This window comes from Apis florea, unplaced genomic scaffold (genome assembly GCF_048593485.1).
Source record: "Apis florea isolate Af1SG1 unplaced genomic scaffold, ASM4859348v1 contig_2293_pilon, whole genome shotgun sequence".
Lineage (NCBI taxonomy): Eukaryota > Metazoa > Arthropoda > Insecta > Hymenoptera > Apidae > Apis > Apis florea.
The window spans coordinates 2,825,828-2,845,639 of NW_028256554.1; the positions used below are offsets into that span (position 1 = coordinate 2,825,828).

The window sequence follows — 19,812 nt, forward strand, 5'->3', positions numbered from 1 at the left end:
AAATAGTCACGCAATGTCGTTGGTAACCATGAGTAGCATTGAATATTGTCGTCATAGTAACTGGCATGAATTCTATAAACATAGCCACATTGATGTGTCAAAGGTCGAATGAAAAGCTGATCAAGTAGAGCTTCCTTCCTGATGTGTAAAGATGTGAATGCGTTACGGTCCTTAAACGCCGTTTCCGTCTGAAAATTTTCGTACGTCCTCAATCCTTCGGATCGCCGTATCAGTTCGTAAAGTTTCATCGTTTCCACCTTTAATCGCGATGTCGTCAAAAAATACCAACGAAAAGGTTTTGGAGATCGATGCACACGTCAGCAAACATTATGACATCGTTCGACGTCTTGGCAAAGGGGTAATTTTTTTCTTTATTTCTATATAATCATGCATTTCTTCAATCACAACTTTTCAAATCGTAATAATACGTCGTACAATTTTGAAATCTTTTTATTCCAATATTATTTTTTCCATTTCTTCCGGTCTATGTGTAAAATATTTAGCATTTTAGAAAGAATTATAAAAAAATAATTCGAAAGGATTCTTCCATTCATTGTTCACGATGAAAAAAGAAGAGAAAAAAGAAAAAGATTATTTTTACATAATATAAAGAATAGGTTGAAGGAATTAGCGAACATGACATATGTATAGAATTATCGATAACAGTTGTCGTGGTACGTCCATCGCGGAAAAATATAACCGGAAGTAATCGATAGTCGAGCAGTTAGCAATGATAATCACGACGACACGAATTATGTCTAAGAACAAGGCTACGACGATGTTTCGTGACAAATCGGAGTAAATTTCGTCGAAACGTTTTGTAACATATATATATATATATATCTTGGACAGAAAACAATGTTCTCGATGTTCGATCTCCCTGTAGGCTTACGGTATCGTGTGGAAGGCGATAGACAAGAAAAACAAGGACACGGTAGCGGTGAAGAAGATCTTCGACGCCTTCAGAAACCAGACGGACGCGCAGCGCACATTCCGTGAGATAATGTTCTTACTGTCGTTCGCCAATCACGACAACATCATACGATTGATCGGTCTTCACAAGGCGAACAACGACCGGGACATTTATCTCGTGTTCGAGTACATGGGTGAGTTTTACCCGGTCCGAAGAAGAAATACGAAAAAAAGGTCACATGCCGCGGTGATTCTCAGACTTTTGGCCTGAAACCCGTTTCGGCCCGTTTCCCCAGAAACCGATCTCCACAACGTGATTAAGAAGGGCAAGATCCTGAAGGACCTCCACAAGGTGTTCATCATGTATCAGCTGTTTAAGGCGATCAAATACATACATTCGGGGAACGTGATACACAGAGACCTGAAGGTGAGACCGTCTACGCAAAATAATCCATTTACAATTGACGTCGGAATGACTGCCATCGTGACTTACCTTCGTTCCAGCCATCAAACGTTCTACTAAATGCTCATTGTCATTGTAAAATCGCTGATTTTGGACTGGCACGGTCGGTCACTCAAATAGGCGAAGGAGATGGTGAAACAGCCAGCGATCCTACGCTCACGGATTACGTGGCGACTCGCTGGTATCGGGCGCCGGAAATCCTCGTTGCTTCGAAAAGGTATCGGCGTTATGCATACACGCGCGTATCCACGTACACACGTTTACGTTTAAATTTATCGGCTATCGATACATATTCAGGTACACGAAGGGTATCGATATGTGGTCGCTCGGATGTATTCTCGGCGAAATGCTCCTTGGAAAGCCATTGTTTCCTGGTTCGTCGACGATAAATCAAGTGGAGAGAATAATGGCCACTCTCCCGCCACCTACGAGAGAAGGTAATTACCTTCGATCGAAATCTACGTACGTAGAGAATCTAACGTAACGTAGACGCGTTACGATCGATTTCACTCGATCCGCTTCTATCTGCTCTTTCCTCAGATCTAATTTCGGTTAGCGCCGGATACGGAACCAATTTGTTGGAGAAAACACCGAATGCACCGAGGCGCTCGTTGAAGGAATTGTTACCAGAGGTGTCGGAGAAAGCGTTGAGCCTCATCAGCAATCTTATAGTATTCAATCCTAATCACAGATTGACCGCTGTAGAGGCTTTGGAACATCCTTATGTGGCCGAGTACGTGCGCTAATTTTCCCCCCTCTCTCTCTCTCAAAAAAAAAAAAGGAGAAGTAAATTAATCTAATCCATTAACGACATTATTCGTTTCGCAGTTTTCACAGAAGAAGCAACGAACCGGAAAGAGGTTCGAGCGTGGTACCTCTGCTCAGGGACGATGTACAGCTGTCCGTCGACGAGTACAGAAATAAGCTTTATTCGATGATGGACGAGAAGCATCGCAAGCATAAGAATATGTATATATTGATACTATACTTTGATAAACGATTATTACTTATATAATTTAAACTTGACGTATTAATCGTGGATGGGAACAGGTCTAAGTCCAGAATCAGGCGATTATCGGAGCACATCAGGAAGGAAACAGTTAGTAGTAATAGTAACCCAGTTATCGGTCAAGGTGACGCGATTGTTGGTAAAAATCTTACACACTCATATCAAGATTTACGTAAGGAGAGAGGTAGAAGCGACGCAGCATACGAGCCCTCTTACGTAGAAGGTACGTTGTTTAGAAACTTCGATTCGAATTGTTTGAATCGATAATTGATTAACGAGAAACGTGTTTTAATTTTAACGCAGTACGTTCGCAACTGCCAAGCAAAAAGACGACACGGCATTCGCAAATTTTTAGTGATGAAAGAGTTACGAAGACGAGATCGATAACTATGGAGATGCAGACGCAAAATCCAAAAAATCTTCGACCACCTGGTAAGTTGTGTTAATCATAATTGGCGCCAAAAATTCGGAATATAATCTTTTTTATTCTTTTTTTTTAATATCCACCAGTTAAAAATGTGGCAACTCAGTACACGCACAACTTTGTGAACGGCAATCTGACTAATTTGACACCGAGCACGACCAAAAGCTGTTTATATCTCAATCAACAACACCGACCATTATCCAAATCTCAACGTTCGATACAATCCGATCAACCAGTGGTGGTAAGGGAGCGAAGAATTTCTTTAAAAAAGAAATCCTTTCGATTTACGTCTCTGTCTCTTTACTATACTTGCGCATAACTCCCGTCCTTCGCTTAAAAGTAAAAAGACGATTCTGTCGTTACAGGCTACGTGTCGCGTGGGATTCATTTAGGTACCGTAATCATTTATACAGTGTCACGAATCAACCCGCTTCTCGCACGTTAACGACACGTTATCTTTTCTATGCTCGAAATTGAATCGTATCAATCCATTTCACCACGCAATTCACCTTCATCCCCTCCTCCGTAACCTAATTTCATTCATTCACGTTTCATTCACAATTCGACACCGCAATTTCTAAATCGATTTTTCCTTCTTCTTTTTTCATTCTTTTTTTTTTTTTTTTGACAACTTGACAATTTCAGTGTGCTCCTGGAAAAAGAGCGAATCAAGCAGGGTCTAGTAATCGGGACAAATTGCGAAGGAATAACAAACAGATCCGCACGACGAATCGACTCGTGTCGGAGACGAATTGGCGCGAGGATGATCGGCAGAGGACTTCGTTCGGTTACGAGAATCCGAAGAGGCCTCAGACGAAGTACTTTGCGAGAACGCCTGACAGCACACCCTCTTATTACCTTAAGTGTCACAGCACCGTCAACAACAACAACAAGAATAACTCAAACAGCACCGAATCTTTGTACAATACTTACCATCCCACCGTGAAGAATTTAGCTATCCGAAACTACTTGAATCAGACGATACCATCGCGCGTGGAAGAGCAAACCCAATCGTTCCCTTGCCGAACGAGAAATAACACGGATTGCCGGATGATCCTTCGAAGTAACCCTAGCAATATCGAGAAGCTGAATCAGTCTATCACTAATTGTCAAACAGTTAATGGGAACAATCGATCGAGGAACGGACCCCTGAATCGGTGCCACGTCGCGGGGACGCAGTCGAAACATTTTATCGATGAGATCGGCACGAACAGCGAGAAGAAGTTGACGCCTATACGCGACTCGCCCTTCTTAGAATCCTATACGCAGAGTCACGGTGTGATAACGGCGTCAGCGTACAAAGATCTACGAAACGGGACTATAAGATGGTAAAATGGGCCAGGGCCGAAACTTCCGAAAAAAAGAACGGTTAATAATAATAATAATAATGCTCGAGTAATACTCGTGAGAAAAAAATAATATATGTAAAAGGATTGGAATATATATATATATAAAAGAATATTCCATCCTTTCGAAATCCTCGTATTGGATTCAACGTAGTATAAATTGATTTGGTTTTTATTAGATTAATTAAATTATTCCGGAACAAGTGTTTCTTCTTTTCTGCCCCTCTTCTTTCTCGAGCGAGTGTAAATATAATAGTAGGAAAAGAAAAAAATAAAAAAACAAATGTCGAAACGAACAAGTGTGAATTGTGGCACGGTTGAAGGGTGACCGTTCTTTTTTTCGGAAGTTGCGAACCCTCAGGTTAAAAGCTAACGTTCCTTCCCTAAAATAAATTTTGCAAGAAGTTAAATAAATTATTTAGAAAAAAGAAAGAAAGAAAAAAAAAAAAAGATAAAAATGTAGAACAACGAGAACAACGTATCGTGCGATCGCGCGATATTTTCGCGAGTTCCTACGGGAATAAACTGCCGGAGCCTCAATAATATACATATAAACAAAGCTATCACAAGTGCAAGCATAAATAGCAAAATATAATATGATCTCGAGGCAAATGATACTTTAAGCTCTTAGGTAAGAAGAATTTTGCGATGTATGATCACTTTATAGTTCTAAGATAATAAACGGAAGAACGTATATAAAAAAAAAAAATAATAATAATAAAAAAATAATACGAATATAGTCGATTTTTGAAGGTTCACGATTATATCGAGTTGGATAATAAGTAACGAAAAAAAAAAAAAAAAAAAAGAAAAAAAAAATAAGGACAAATGTATAAGTAAATAGAGATGGAGCCAATTTTCACGGGGCCAAAATGGCGGTAAACGATGTATCATTTTTTCACGATATCATCGACATTTGTCCCCCCCTGCCGCGAGAAGCTAGGATAATACGATCCTTCCCTCTTCGCGTTCATTGTTTATTCCTCGACTATATGTAGCGTGTAAATTTCTTTGTAATATACCTTTTTTTGTGATACTTTTATGCGGCTATGTGGTAACGTCCAATTCGTATGTATTACCTGTCGTGGAATAAATTTTTATTAAAGGAATGCAACTTGTTCGCATTTTCTCCTCTCAAGATCAAAAGATTTTCTCGGCGGAAAAAAAAAAAAAAAAATTGCATCGTGTCGCAACGAGAATGTTCTTTTTCACTGCGTCCACGCGTTTTCATTTTCCATCTCGTGACGCAATTCTAGGTCTCGTTCACGACCGTGTTTCTCTTCTTTCGAAACTACGTATTATCGTTAAAGTGTACATACCTATATATATACGTATACATCATTATTAATACAAATGTTATCTTCTACCATCCAGATTTGTCAAGGCACGAGACAGTAAGTTAACATACATAAACATAGAATTCCATCATAACTTACTTTTACTGCTACCGTTTACTTTAACATGTTAAAGAAACGCCACAAGTTTCATCGTTTCGTCGCATCGGACTTTAAAGGAGTATAAACGTTCGCATGAATATCTTATTGTATTTATCCTCAGTTTCAGTACAGTACTTGCGTTTCGAAACGTAGAAGTTTTCATCGAGATATACGATCCATCCTTATCATTTATATATATATTTTTTTTCGATTAAATCTTGGCTAAAAAGTTGGCGAAAATTCTTACAAAAGAGGAAAAGAATTCGGCCATCGATATCACTCAACGCGTGGATTGATCAAAGTCTACCATTTAATCCGTACGATACGTTGAAACTACATAAACGGAATACAAATCGGAACAAATCATACATGTTCTATTTCCAGAACGAGAGCAACATTATCATTATCGATTATATACGTATTCATAATGATTCCTGCGAAAAGGTTAACGAAAGTAAAATAGCCAATAAATAGTATTGTTCTTCAACAATAGCCGCTTCGAGTTCGTTGTTTCAAGAAAATCATTGGGTGCACGTTTCGCGAAACCACGAATAACCGTGATCTTCAAACCAAAGGAAATTCTTTTCGCTTCTATTTTTGCGGAGGTCAATTCAATTCGAATTTAATTGAGCCAGATAATACCATCAATGTCAATCCATAAAACGAACGAGTTTGCTCAACGCAAAAACAAATATTTGCAAACCGTTTGCGTTTATTCAGTCTTCTTGTCACAATTACGATCCCATTACGAGCCCTTTTAGCATCCTTCTTCTTCACGGACGATACTTCTTTCAAAGTTGAACGAGTGTGAACGACAAGGGTTAAACTATGGTCGAAAGTAGGGTACGAAAAACTCGTCACAGTTTCAACGTATTTCCTTTCCGAGCCTAGCCTTATTTGCTTTCTCCACTCGGTTAACAAACTTACCCTTTAGCCCGGCTTTAACTACTGCGTCTACTCGCTTCCCTCGCGTATATCATTTAACGTAACATCACATACTTGATATACAGGATAGACAGGAATGTAGATCGCCAGAACGAAATTCTTCTTCCAAGAAATTAAACGCGAAAGAAAATATTAATTGTTCCGTGAACGTAATAATTTTATTCTTTTCTTTTCGAGAAGATTAAAAATTATCCCACCAATTGATGCTCGATTTCATCGTTCATATTTGCAATCTACATCTAATGTATATAATAAATTTCCAGGTAAATCAGAAAATATTTCGATTCTCCTATTTCGATCGATCACCAATCGAGTCCTCTGTTTCCATTCCCCATCATTTGCACCATACATACTTTTATATACATCGAATATTTACAAACACGTGACGACACCGATATTCCGCATGTCTGTGAGAAATCGATTCTCACTACTCTCGTTAATCCTTGGATCAACTCGATTCAATCTTTTTTTTTTTTTTTTTTTTTTTTTCATCAACGTTTTTCGTCCGTGATAACCAAAGTGTTCACAGGTTGAACGGCAGCCTTGCTCCTCTCGCAACCGGTCTCCTGACTTTTCTTCGACTGTGCATGCCCGACCACCGCCGTGTCCGGCCTTCCTCTAAGACTTCGAAGCATGTAACAACGACGATGAGGGCTGTGCCTGGTGTAGAAGCTGTCGCAGCTGGTGGTGGTCGTTCGTCGAAGGGTTAGAACGGCGTGGTGGCCACCGATCGGCAATCCAGGTAACATTTTTCGCTTGCGAAGTAAGCTTCGTCTTATCGTGCCACTGGCACTACCTGCGCACATATCATCGATCACCCCAGTCCCTCGAGCACCCTGAAACAATAGATGGAAAGTACACTAGGACGCGTCGTTCTCTTAAACTTATTGCTTCCTTTTTCTTTTTTCTTTTCTAAATTAATCCATCATCGTTTATCGATTCAATATTTGACCAACAATAACGATGTTTACGATGTGCGTTTTTAGCAGTTTCTATTTCGACTCTGTCACTATCGAGGAAAGAAATTGTTACATCTTTTTTTTTTTTTTTTTAAATCAAATTCCATCCTGCCAATTTGTAACATCTATTTCGATGATGTCATCGCGTATAAATTTTTCATGTGGATTTATTATTCCAGGATAGAAATCGTTATTGCTTCCTTTTTTTTTCTTTTTTTTTTTTTTTTAAATTATTCCATCCATTTGTGTCAATTTCTGGAATCTATTTCGATCTATTTGATGATCTACGACCGTTACCGCATTTCTAATGGATTTATTATACGAGAAGTAGAGAGAGAGAGAGAGAGAGAGAGAGAAAGAGTGAAGAAATAAACGTTACAGAGTTTTAGAGCTCTAATAGTAACCAACCGTGACACGATGCATGTACACCGAGATTGCTAATCGAATTTGTATCCCGTGTAATGGAAAGTTAGCAAATTCACTTTGCAAATGCTCAATTGCATACACACGAACGTCAATTGTGGTTATCCTCGAAAAGTTAGAAGCGAATAAACCACTAACACCGATTAAGAATTAAAAAATCTAATCTCTCCAAAAACTTGCCAACACGCTCCTTTGACTTTAATATTATATAATAAACTACGATATAATAAACGTGCGAATATCTAGAGAGAATATTTCTACAGTGCGGTTACACGAGGAAAGGAATAACTTTACGCCCAACGTCGAATTATGTGTGCATACGTTGTACATCACGTCGATGTTTGTTTTCTCGACGAAGAATACGATCTTCTACTAGTGCGGGTGCACGTGGAACCCTGCCAATTCTCGCAAATAGCGCGGGTAAATCCAAGATGTCACGCTATGATTTCGCGATGGCTTGCGCGAAGAATTTATCATTGGAATTCGTTAATAATCTCCCGTGACACGTCCTCCATAAATTCCAGACGTATCGAGGATTCCATCTTTCACTTTCTCGACGACTGTCCGATCCCGTATCGTCCATGTTTTCGAGGTCGTTGACGACGTGCGACGAATGCCACTTTCGTTTCAGGCCACGTGCCGTCAAATATCGAAAAACCCTTGAGGGAGATCGTCAAACTTCGAGGCGAGCCGTTTTTGTGGCCGTTTCAATATCAACTTGCGGTATTGATTAAAAATATTGAAAAAAGAAGGAAGGGAAAGAAAAAGAAACTTCGCGAGACTGAGTTTTTAATTTCTGAGTTTCGAGCTTCGCCAAAGAGTGGCACAGATACTGTTTTCATGTATGTTTGTAAATTTGTACATCTTAAAAAAAGAAAAGGAAAAACCGACGTTTAAAAGTATATTTTCCATTCGAAAAAACGGAAGTCTGTGGAATACAGGGATGAAAGATTCACGCGTAAATCTTACATGGTTGACGAGATTCGAAAAGATATTTTTTTTTAAATCGTTATGATCGATGCGTGATTTCGAAACTTACCCTTCGACGAGTCGTTCCACGTGTCAGCCCACAGGGGCTGTGGCAGAGGATCTCAGTCACGTTCTGACGAAAATTACGAGTCATAAAACAATACACGGTAGGATTCAATGCGCTATTCGCGTGTCCTAGAAACAGGCAATAGGAGATAGCATTGTTCCACCCTTCCGCTTCTCCGTTCTCCGTCCCTCTCACACCTGCGAACAATTTCGAGACTTTTATAATCGAAATTTCGTCGATTCGAGGAAGGAATCGAGCGATGGAGTGTTCGATGATCTTTCGTTCCTTCTCTGATACGAATTCAACGAAAGTGTTGATCAAACTTAGCTAATTAATTATTCTCAAATAAAGAGAAATGGAATTAAATGATTGGTGTTTTATCAATATTTATACAAGTATCGAGAAGTAGCGATTTTCCAGCACTTTTATAAAGAATTATTAGAGCCAAGTCTCTTAAGAGCATTAAAACGTTGCAATTTCGTGGCCTTATATCGAAGTTCGATTTCTAGGAAGGATAAAGCGACGTGTTCGATGATCAAACAAAGAGAAATTAAATTATTAGTATTTAGTATCAAGCATCGATCGAGAAATGGTGATTTTCCAGCATTTTTTATAAAGAAGTGATTACTCACTGATTATATCCAAGTCTTTCAAGAGCATTAAAACGTTATACGGGAGCCAGCAGAGGGCAAAAAGCACAGCCAGAAGAAGAAGTATCCAAGCGATTCGCCTTCGCTCACGTACCAGCCTGAAACTCTGCGAACAGAATGCAGTTGCGCCTTGCAGTTGTAAACGTTAGCTAGATTTAGATCAACATCGATTCATCGTCTAATCGTCGACAAGAGGAGTACAAAGGCGAGCGGATATATCCGGTTCGACAAAACCGGGGGGATAGAAATGAAAATTTACAACGCGGCTGTTCGGCATTTCCTCCGTTCACGAGCTAGAAAATCAAATAAGTGACGGTAAAAATAAAAAAGAGAACGAGAGCAGAGGATAATTTTCCTTTTTTTTTTTCTCGATATATAGCACGAGGCTCGGCTCGAAACCGTTTCTTTTCCTCGAATTCTAATTATTTCCGTATCGCACCTCGGTTGAATAGGCCTTAACGAAGCAAAGTTAGAAAATTAATAGGCATCGTTCGATCGAGATATGGATTTAATTAAATACTCTACTAAAGCGCGCGTATCAATCCTTGCCACGACGCCAATCCAAACGTCTGGCGTTAGACGATTTTTCCTCTTAAACGATCCTCAAAACCGTTGCTCGTTGTCTTTTTTCCAACTAACCTGTTGCGAGCTGGCGCTTCCCTGGGCACCGTCACAATCGAACGGCGGTTTCCTGGCGCACAGTGTTCGCCCCATCATGATGTACGACAGCACCACGACGAAACCTGTGTAGTGAAAATCGAGAAATCGATCCTCGTTTCACCCTTTCGAAACGTTCGAGTTGAATTTGTTATTAATCGCATGCTCTTACCGGGAATAGCGTAAACCAGCACGAAGCACATGGTGCCGAAAAGCGGCGCTTCGATACCCACTGATTTGAAATCTTCCAAGCACATGTAGAAATACAAATCGGTGGAGATATTCTGTGCGAAATCCGACCCGTGAAAGGATATGTTTCTAAGTATCATGATACCTGGATTCTGAAGGGATGTCTGGAAGAAAAAAAAAAAGGAAGAAGACACACATTCGTCGATCTTCGTAATTTTCTTTCATTCGTCGATGAAGAAACAATGATGTTTAATGAAGATGAATATGAAAAGAAAGATTGGTTTCTTCTTTTTTTTTTTTTTTTGTTTGCGAATGTTACGTAAAAAGAGTGCTTTTGCAAGAACATCTCCAAAATAATACTAACCACTCTGAGAAGAGGAGCAAAGATGATCAAAGCGACCACCCAGAGAGCTATGATAACGAAGACCGTGCTCTTGCGGTTGAAAACTCGTCGAAACGCTATGGGGCTTCTTATCGCCAAATATCTGTCTATGCTCATCGCGGTGATAGTAAAAACCGAGGCAGCTACTGCTACACCTGCGAAATTTCGAATACGAATTTTACCCATATCAGGGTAAAATGTTGGTTAATTAAAAGATTCTTGAGAGTTAATTTTGAACAACGTTTTCCTTTGCGAAAATTATTAACGAAAAAGGAAAACGGAGCGCATAGAGTCCTAGTAACATGTGTCGAAAATCGGTTGAGAATAATTATTTTATTCGTAGATATAGAACGAATAAATTATCGAATCGAATTTATTCGAAATGAACGCAATCAAATTGTAAAAAGGCGAATATTAAATTTTTCTAATAAATCAACGATAAATAATGCATATTTGAAGGATATTTGGAGGAAGAAGAGAATTATAAGGAAAGGGAAGGATGATAAAGGAAGAGAGACAGAGTGATAGAAAGGAAAAGAAAGAAGAGAGTGATAAAGAAGGGTGGAAAGAAAGGAATGATAAAAAGGTTGAAATTACCTCAAGAATCTTCTCCGATTAACTAGTATTAATCGGTTTGGAGGGATATAGATATAGATGTACGAAATATATCAAAGAAATTGTCATTTTAAAATCACTGTTTTATATATATATGTCCGTCATAAATTCGATCCTCCGATGAAACGTTCAATTTTTATTGGATTGGAATCTTAGTAGTTGAACGTGGGTGGTAAGGTCGTCGTCGTATAAAGAGAGAAATTAAAATTGAGCCCGAGTTGTCGAGGGAAACATTGAACCGTAATAAACGTGGATGTACTCGTGCGTGCAAGAACGCACGCACACATTTCACAACAAGAATCTTTTCTTATGTATGTATCGCCCACGCCACCCGAAAGGGGGAGGCGTTGTATCGAGGCTTCGAGACGTTCTCATTCATGTCACCTTACATTTCCGCCCGAGAGTTGGATAAAATAGAGATATTCATCTAAAAATATCACAAAAGAGTCATCGACGAAAAGCGATATTTATAACAACGTGGAAAGATTCTAATCTGAAATTTCAATCGGGCGTAAAATGAAAGACAGATTGTTACAAGATCGTTGGAATTACCCTGTAAGTAGAAGGAAAGTTTGCACATTATTTCCCCGTGGATCCATTTCATCGAGACCGCCTGGCTGACGGCAACCGGCATGCAAATCGTGGTAACCAAAAGATCCGCCACGGACAGATTAACCACGAAGTAATTAGTCACGCTGAAAATGAGAAAAGAATTCTTCTTTTTTAAATGAAGTGAATCTTCGTGCTCGCGTCAATCCACACGTCGTAAAAATTTATTGATTTTTATAAAGCACACAAGAAGATAAGATGGACTTTGGTAGCAACTTAGGACACCAACATTGGATACTCACGATTCCCCGAAATACAAACGATTTTTTATTAATATTCGGATTCTCGAACAAGCAAACGAGAAATTTTTTTTTTTTTTTACGTTAAAAAATATACACACGGTGTTTTCACCATGGCTCGAGGAGGCGACGAATTTTATGCCGTGTCAGAAAATAAATAATTCGCTCGTTAAACATTCGTTTGGAGAGTTTTCGAGGAACGCGCACTCTCTGGATTATTGTTATCGTTGCAACGCGTTGTTGGTTAATATCAAAGTTTTCGTGCTCGTATTCACAGGGAACCCTCGCGAGGCGAGCAAAGAGGGCAACAATTTTTGCTTCATAAATAAATCGTGACGTTCGTTCACGTATCCCGACGAGTGCAAGCCGATCGCTTATTTGCACGGATGCTTCATTCGTTGTCGAGAGAAGTAAGCACGCACGCTTACGTTTCTCCATCTTCTACGAGCATGCTCGAGCATTGTCGCGATTTTTAACACGTCCGCGTAAGTGAAATTTCGATCCATCCGATCTTGATGAGAAAAAAAGAGAAATCGCAAAAAGATATAAATATTAATTAATTTAGAAAATTATAGACAACGAATAGTGACGTTTAATTAATTCAAAGAAGAATATCAATCAGTGATTATTAAACAAATTTTAAATTAAATTTTATTAAAATCATGATTCGTTTTTTTTTTTAATTTTTTTTTGTTTCAATTCGTTAAAACAAAAAACCACGAGATAAATAAAATTATTAATTTTTCATTCTTTTACATGACGATACGTGCAAACCTCGACTCTTTCCTATTAATAAACTCGATTTACGCTCTATTGTTTACTATATTATTTACATTCCCTTGAAACGCGTTATTATATTTACTATATTCGTGCATCTTCGATTGTACGCCCTGACCCCAGTTTATACAAGAGTTAGTGTCAATCTAATTAATCGTCCCTCAACGTCTGTTTAGAGTTACGTTATAGTTTTACGCAAAGTTCTTTCCAATGAAACTGGGTCAGGTGTTTATCACGAGAATCGTCGTGAACGCGTTTAAAGAACCGAGAATGATAAACGATTCACAATGGATGACGCGCAGAGGCTTCATTGCCATTATTTTGCGACACGATCCTGACAATCTTTTTCGATAAACGAAATTGGAAATTGTAAAGGAAAAAAAAAAAGGATAATCTTATAACGAGCCTCGCCTCGTTATAATAATATAATTACAATTAAGTTCATTCAGCGACAACTGACGAAAAAAAATTTAACAGCAAGCGTGAAAACCACGACAAAGCATCACCATTTTCATCGACCGTTTTTAATCGACCGGTCGTCACATAATTTAGTCGAATCTCGGTTGGGAAGTTCGTTCCACAATGAAAAGTCTCGCAAAGTTTAAATTACTACGAGCAGGGGAGTCCTGTCTTCTATAACGTTCCTCGAAACTCTCTCTCTCTCTCTCTCTCTCCCTCCCTCTCAACCGTAACTTCGAATTTCGTTAAACATTCTCTTTAAGAGTTAGAAAGTAGGGGATCAACTTTTAATCGAATTGCGATAAGTAAGTTTGACAAAAATCTAATTATTTCTACATACCTACGCATGTAATGATACTTGAAAACAACCGCGATGACGAGAATGTTGGCCGTCACCGCGAGTGCCATGACGAAAACGTATAGGACGATCAGCAAGTAATTAGTTTTGCCTTGAAACTTGGCGAGAAGGTGGCGAATTATATCCTCGGAATCTATGTAGCTTATGTTATAGAGTATCGTCGCATCGTTGTACGCCGAGCTATTGAATTCCAACGAGGAGGGTGTTGATATTGTCATCATTCCTGTTCGCCGATATTATTTTCTCGCTTTTTACAATCCATCAAACTCCTTTACAGGATCTCACGGAGGGTAATTCGTTCGTTTAACGGGCGTGGAGGGCACATTCGACTTCCTCGTTTCGAACCGAAGGGAAGGAGGATCATCGGATCGATCATGTAATCGATCGATCGAGAAGATCGCGTTTCGACTTTGCTATCGTTAATATTTTTATTTTCACGCGATTAGAAAGGGGATCGTGTCAGTGATGATCGAGTCATCGCGCGTTATTATAAGGAAGGAAATTTATTATTGTACTTGCGAAGTCGACACTTGTCTCTGTTATTCCGTTTAATGATATATTTAATCCATTTCCACTCTCGTCGATGAAACGTTTACACGTCGAAATCAAAATTTATACGTAGTTATAATACTCTTTCGACCAAGTCGAAGAAAAGTTTGTTCGTCTATCGCGCGTGGAACTGTAGGCGGAATTTCGTGGCTATTTAAAAAAAATCAGTTCAAAGATATTGTTCTTGTTAATTCGTACGACGACCATGCACAATCGATTTTGTAATAATAAACAGAATACAGGATTAATTTAATTCCGGAAAATCAACGGAGAACTCCGAGAAAGTCCATGAAATTTCTCTGTATATATCTCGTCTCCTTGCCCCCAATGTTTTTTCCCTTTTTTTTTTTTTTTTGATATGATTTGATACGATATTCAAATTATCACCCTGTATAATCACGACAGGTCTTGTATCTGTGATCTAACCATCGTACGCGTACATATGTCTGCGATAAATAATTTTATCTGCCCAGCGACGAGATAACAAAAAAAAAAGGGTAAATAAATTTGAAGGAAGTGTCCGCGATATCCTCGCATTTTATCATTGTTTCGGGGTGTTATAAGTAAAAAGTATACAATGATTGACAATGGCTGTTTTTGATCGACAGAGCACGCGATAAAATGTTTATCATCGAGCGAAATGTGTTATCGTACGCGTCAAAGATTAAAAAAATTTGAATTTTTTAAAAAAGAACGAGGAAGAACGAACGAAATAATTAATGTAACTGTATAAGAATATTTACAAGTCGCGTGCTATTTCACACAGCACGAATTTATATTTATTAAAAATATATAGCGTTCGCACACGATATCCATTCCGCAAAGCTCTTAAGAAATTTGCATTGAAAGAAACATTACGCAAATGGAACCGTTGCACGCGTACTTTCAACAATTCCTCTATGCGCTTTAAATATTTACCTTCTCGAGTAAAATTAAACAGCTTCGCGTGCTGAGTATCAAACAGCCGGTGTCTTTTAACCAAAGTCCTTTTTACTTTCGATACACGATATTCCGCCAATTGTTCTACCAATCGTCTTCACGTTTCCATTCCAATTTAATTGGAATCATTAACGACCAACGCGTAAACTCTTCGTCACTGTCGATTCGAATCGAGGTTAATCCCACGTTTCTCCTTCAACTCTTTATAAACACGATTATTGAACACGCCGTGTTTCGCTATCCGCCTACTATCAATTTTCTACGAAATTCTACGATTCTTGGTTTTGGAGCGGCGAGGGATAATACGCGCGAAAAGTTTGGGAAGCGGGGCCACGATAAACTGAAAGGAAGAATCGCAGCTCCCGCCGACGCTCTTGAAAAGCATTAGAGACGTTGGACACCACTCGCGCACGTTTCCTTCAATCGTGCGCCTGCGTTCTGTACATTCTCTCTCGATCTTCTCCGTCTTCCCTTCTCCCGCTTCCTGTGTTATTCTCCACAGGAGATCTGTCGAAAAATGTCCAGATCCGGCTCGATCCTGTTGATCCATAAAGTTCGACGGGCGTCGTTGGAAAGCCCGGAAAGGAACATCGCTGTTAAAACGTCGTTTTTCCCTCTCGCGTTACACGTGTCCTCTTTTTTTCTTTTTCTTTTTTTTTTTTTTTTTTCGATTTCCAAGTTTTCTCCCCCACGTGATTCCAAACTGCGAGTAAATCTCGTAATATATATTTCCACACGATATTACACGTGATGGTGCACGAAATGAAATCTGTAAAGAATCATTGCTGGAATCGAAATCGTTTTATTTATTACGTCGAATTTTTATCGGAATCGATGAGTGGAACTGCACTTTCGTTGTTGTTCAACCAAGATTTAATAAGAATTTTTCGGATAATGTGTGATTATACGAATAATATCAAAATTGTTGGATGGGTATATATCACGATATGATCTTTTTATAGATGAAAAATTTCTTCGAAAGTAAGGAACTTTCACAACTTTCGTTTTAAAAATATGGAAACTAATTAATTAAAAAAAAAAAAATAAAAAAAGCAGAACAAAAGGTTTTCAGTTTCGCATGTTTAAACATCTTGGCTTTATTTACAAGTGATAATACAGAATTTTGTTTACTTAATAAATATAAGAAGAAACTTTCTACATTGCGAATGTTCACGAATTTATAAATTACTTCTGTTTTACATATCCTATATGAAACTCAATCCACAAGCACGAACTCTATGAAGGAACAGATACGTAAGATACATTGATCAATAAATCAATGTACATTGTTCCAATGTGTAGCATCTCGTGAATATACTCACGAAAAAAGATGAGGAAGAAAATTCACACGTTACGGCGGCGAGTCGATCGCATCTATTGTCATCCTCGTGTCGCTTCGCATTAAAGGTCAACGGATAGATATGCAAGATTAATGTTCTTCTTTTTTTCTCTCTCTCTCTCTTCCTATTTCGTAGTTGTCTTGCTAATGCAACTTTTGTTACGATGTTTTCTTTCGATGGAATCGAAACGATAAAAATATCGTGGAAATCTAAGTGGAGGAAGTTTTAAGTAAGGATCACCAAGTACGTTGTTATCGCTGAGAATATCTGTAAAAATATATATATAAAATATATTTCATTGAAACACTCGATTATTTATCCTCGCGTCGTTTCTTTTCTTTTTTTAACAAATTTCGTTCATCGATATAACCTCACCGAAAGCAGAAGAGGAAGATCGATGCGTATTAAACCAGCAACAGTAAAAAGATGTACTTTCCTTAGTTGAAAGTAAGCCGCTGCGTCTACATTTTCCTGTAATTAGAATCAATAAAGAGATTACAAAGGCTTTGAAAGAGAGTTCGCTTCGTTAAGAGCGAGAAATTTAATTTAAAATAATTGATCGTTCAAGAAGGAACAAAGAGGTGTTATAGGAGGAGACGGCTTAGAGAAAATAATGAGAGAAGAGGCAAGTTGCGAGAATATTATCACATTATCTAAAACTTAAAATAATTCATCGATACTCTTTTATTCTTTATTTGTTTCTCGGAGAGATGGAGAGGGGTATAAAGGAGGTAAGGTTTGAAGAATAAAGAAAAAGATTTAGATCGAAACGAAATGATCAACTCTTATCGATCGCTTACCTGTAAATATACGCGTTTCAGAGAAAAGAAAGAGTGAGGTGAGAAAATAAGCTTGCCGACACGATTCGCCTAAACAAATAATCAAGTTATATAGCGATACGTGTGCAAATTTCAGCTTGGTTCAGAGAAAGATCTACCTGATGAGCTGTCATGTGACACACGGTGGTAATCAATACGAGGTTCCACGCGCAATCAGTCACCAGCATTGATTCCCTGATCTTCCCGTAATCCGATAATTTGAACACTTTCAACGAATAAATCCTCGACATCAGGTTGAACGACATAGTCGAGATCCAAAACAACAACTGGATCGCGTACACGGAATTAATTATTTCGGTCGCGTTCGCTAGAGAACAATGAAGCCACCATATGTGTTGTAACGTCGAATGCCTAATTGATCGATGCGCCTCTATTATCTTGTCAGCTGGTAACATCGGGGGAAAAAACGATAAAAATAATTGTTTGAAAATAGGAACACAAAGGTACGATTAAACATTCATTCAAACTCGTTAGCCCGCGTCGCTCATCGCGCGATTAAAATCCTCGATAAAAATTCTACGATTCCGTACTGTCGTCGAGGACGATGATCGAGATTTTTCACGAGATTTATTGCCGTTTTAAACGAAAGATCGGATGAATTTGTAAGAAAGAAATTTCAATAATAACGATCAAACGTAACGAAGAATAAAATAAGAATTTATAGAGTGCCAAAATTCTTTACTGTGCAACACGAAGGAAGAAAAATATATAGATTAAAGAAAACGATCGACTACGCCTCGAATACGATTAAACGATGCATAAAACTGATCGAAAATAAATAAACCCGTGAACCTTAACACTGTGTATCCGTTTAAGAGATAAATGAGAAATAAACCCTCACCCTTAGAGAATTCTATCATGGAGCAGAGATGACGGAATCGTTCCTCGATAAGGAATAAAATACAAACGAATATCAAAATTTGCATATTCATCGAGGCATCCATGATGAAGTACATTATCCCACGAAAAATTGACATTCTCGGCTCGATTCTATAAAAAGGAAATATTAAAAATCTAATAATAATAAATAAAATTTTATTACGTATACATTTAACGTTTCGATAATTGCTTTATAAATGTTTAACGATTTACGTTGATATACATTTATACAATTTCTCAAGAAATTTTATCGAATTTGAGATAATCCCATTTTATTTCCAATTTTTAAGTGATAAAAATTCGAACATTTACCGTATATGATATGATATAGTATATAACTATCGTGATATTCGTAAAATTCGATATTCGATTCTTTTTTACAAATCTTACCTGTACGTGAAATATCCTACTATCGCCCAATATGAGAAACTGACGAACACTGTGACATAACAAATGATACGCAATTTATTCCCTTTTGAAAAATCACGAAATTTTGTAGCCCGATCAAAATTTCGTAACTGCGATAAAACGGATCGAATCTTCCAATTCCATAAAGTTGTCACCGATGCATCCGTGAACAAACACAAATAAATAAGAAATACTCTTGTTATGACGATAAGCATGCTTTTTAAATCTGAATCTTTGTACGAGAATACATAAACGTACATTACTACGAGACTAACTAAATACAGAGTCATTGAGAAAACGATGAATATTATATCTCGAAGTCTTCTCGCTTTTACATTGTCCTTCGAAGCACATAGAGAGGTACATCCTAATATTAAACCGGCATTAAAAATCGAATTTGTATCTCCAACGAGCACCATTATTTCTACAAACTTCTTCTTCTTTTTTAGATTTTAAAATACTGTGTTATATTTAAATGTACATTTAAAATGTAAATACTTCGATAACGATATAACTGACGAATACTGTATAATTTTTGTTCTTATTCGTGACAAAATATTAATTGTAACATTCTAAATAGTGAAAGCGAAACATGTGTGTCAGACGAGTAATAAATATCGTTTAATACGAAATCTGAAGAAAAATTCTATATCGATTTTGTAATCAATGGATAACGTATTTATAAGCAAAAAATAAATAATGTTTTCATTGACATTAAAAAAAAAAGAAGCTTAAATATGTAATGTTTTTACATGAAATCAAGATCTAAATTTGTTTCATAATTCAATAAGAACGAAAAAACCGTACCGTGAGGCAAATATGAGCAAGTTTGAAATGACATGAATTCAAATACAATTTTAAATGACATGTCATTTTTTTTCATAATTATATATATATAATTTTTTCAGATCTATAAATATTTTTGAAATGACAATATTTTAACATTCTTTTCAAATAACATATTATTTAT

At 37.7% G+C, this 19,812-nt stretch overlaps 3 protein-coding genes across 4 annotated transcripts; 1 reads left to right on the plus strand and 2 right to left on the minus strand.

Annotated features, from left to right (window-relative positions):
* The first annotated feature begins 44 nt into the window (after positions 1-44).
* Positions 45-5,263, plus strand: LOC100872492 (mitogen-activated protein kinase 15). 2 transcript variants are annotated; one of them, XM_003694574.4, is made up of 11 exons: positions 45-358; positions 887-1,106; positions 1,209-1,339; positions 1,417-1,592; positions 1,673-1,812; positions 1,916-2,108; positions 2,204-2,344; positions 2,426-2,607; positions 2,688-2,816; positions 2,895-3,049; positions 3,454-5,263. In XM_003694574.4, exons 1-11 carry the CDS (start codon positions 269-271, stop codon positions 4,138-4,140), a joined length of 2,244 nt encoding a protein of 747 aa, XP_003694622.1. In that variant the 5' UTR covers positions 45-268; the 3' UTR covers positions 4,141-5,263. The 2 variants fall into 2 exon arrangements, with proteins under 2 accessions (XP_003694622.1, XP_012343289.1); XM_012487835.3 differs by having other exon boundaries at positions 97-358; positions 1,171-1,339.
* Positions 5,264-5,678: 415 nt separating this feature from the next.
* Positions 5,679-14,246, minus strand: LOC100872934 (QRFP-like peptide receptor). The gene is made up of 8 exons (XM_086903562.1): positions 13,871-14,246; positions 11,999-12,141; positions 10,814-10,986; positions 10,433-10,613; positions 10,243-10,346; positions 9,586-9,709; positions 8,957-9,150; positions 5,679-7,371 (listed from the first exon to the last, which is right to left on the minus strand). Exons 1-8 carry the CDS (start codon positions 14,107-14,109, stop codon positions 7,027-7,029), a joined length of 1,503 nt encoding a protein of 500 aa, XP_086759688.1. The 5' UTR covers positions 14,110-14,246; the 3' UTR covers positions 5,679-7,026.
* A 2,207-nt stretch (positions 14,247-16,453) lies between these two features.
* LOC116414548 (uncharacterized) lies at positions 16,454-19,361 on the minus strand. Its single transcript, XM_086903569.1, has 6 exons — positions 18,825-19,361; positions 18,397-18,545; positions 17,654-17,940; positions 17,517-17,585; positions 17,092-17,187; positions 16,454-16,983 (listed from the first exon to the last, which is right to left on the minus strand). The coding sequence occupies exons 1-6, from the start codon at positions 19,259-19,261 to the stop codon at positions 16,942-16,944; spliced, it is 1,080 nt and encodes a 359-aa protein (XP_086759695.1). The 5' UTR covers positions 19,262-19,361; the 3' UTR covers positions 16,454-16,941.
* Positions 19,362-19,812: the final 451 nt, after the last annotated feature.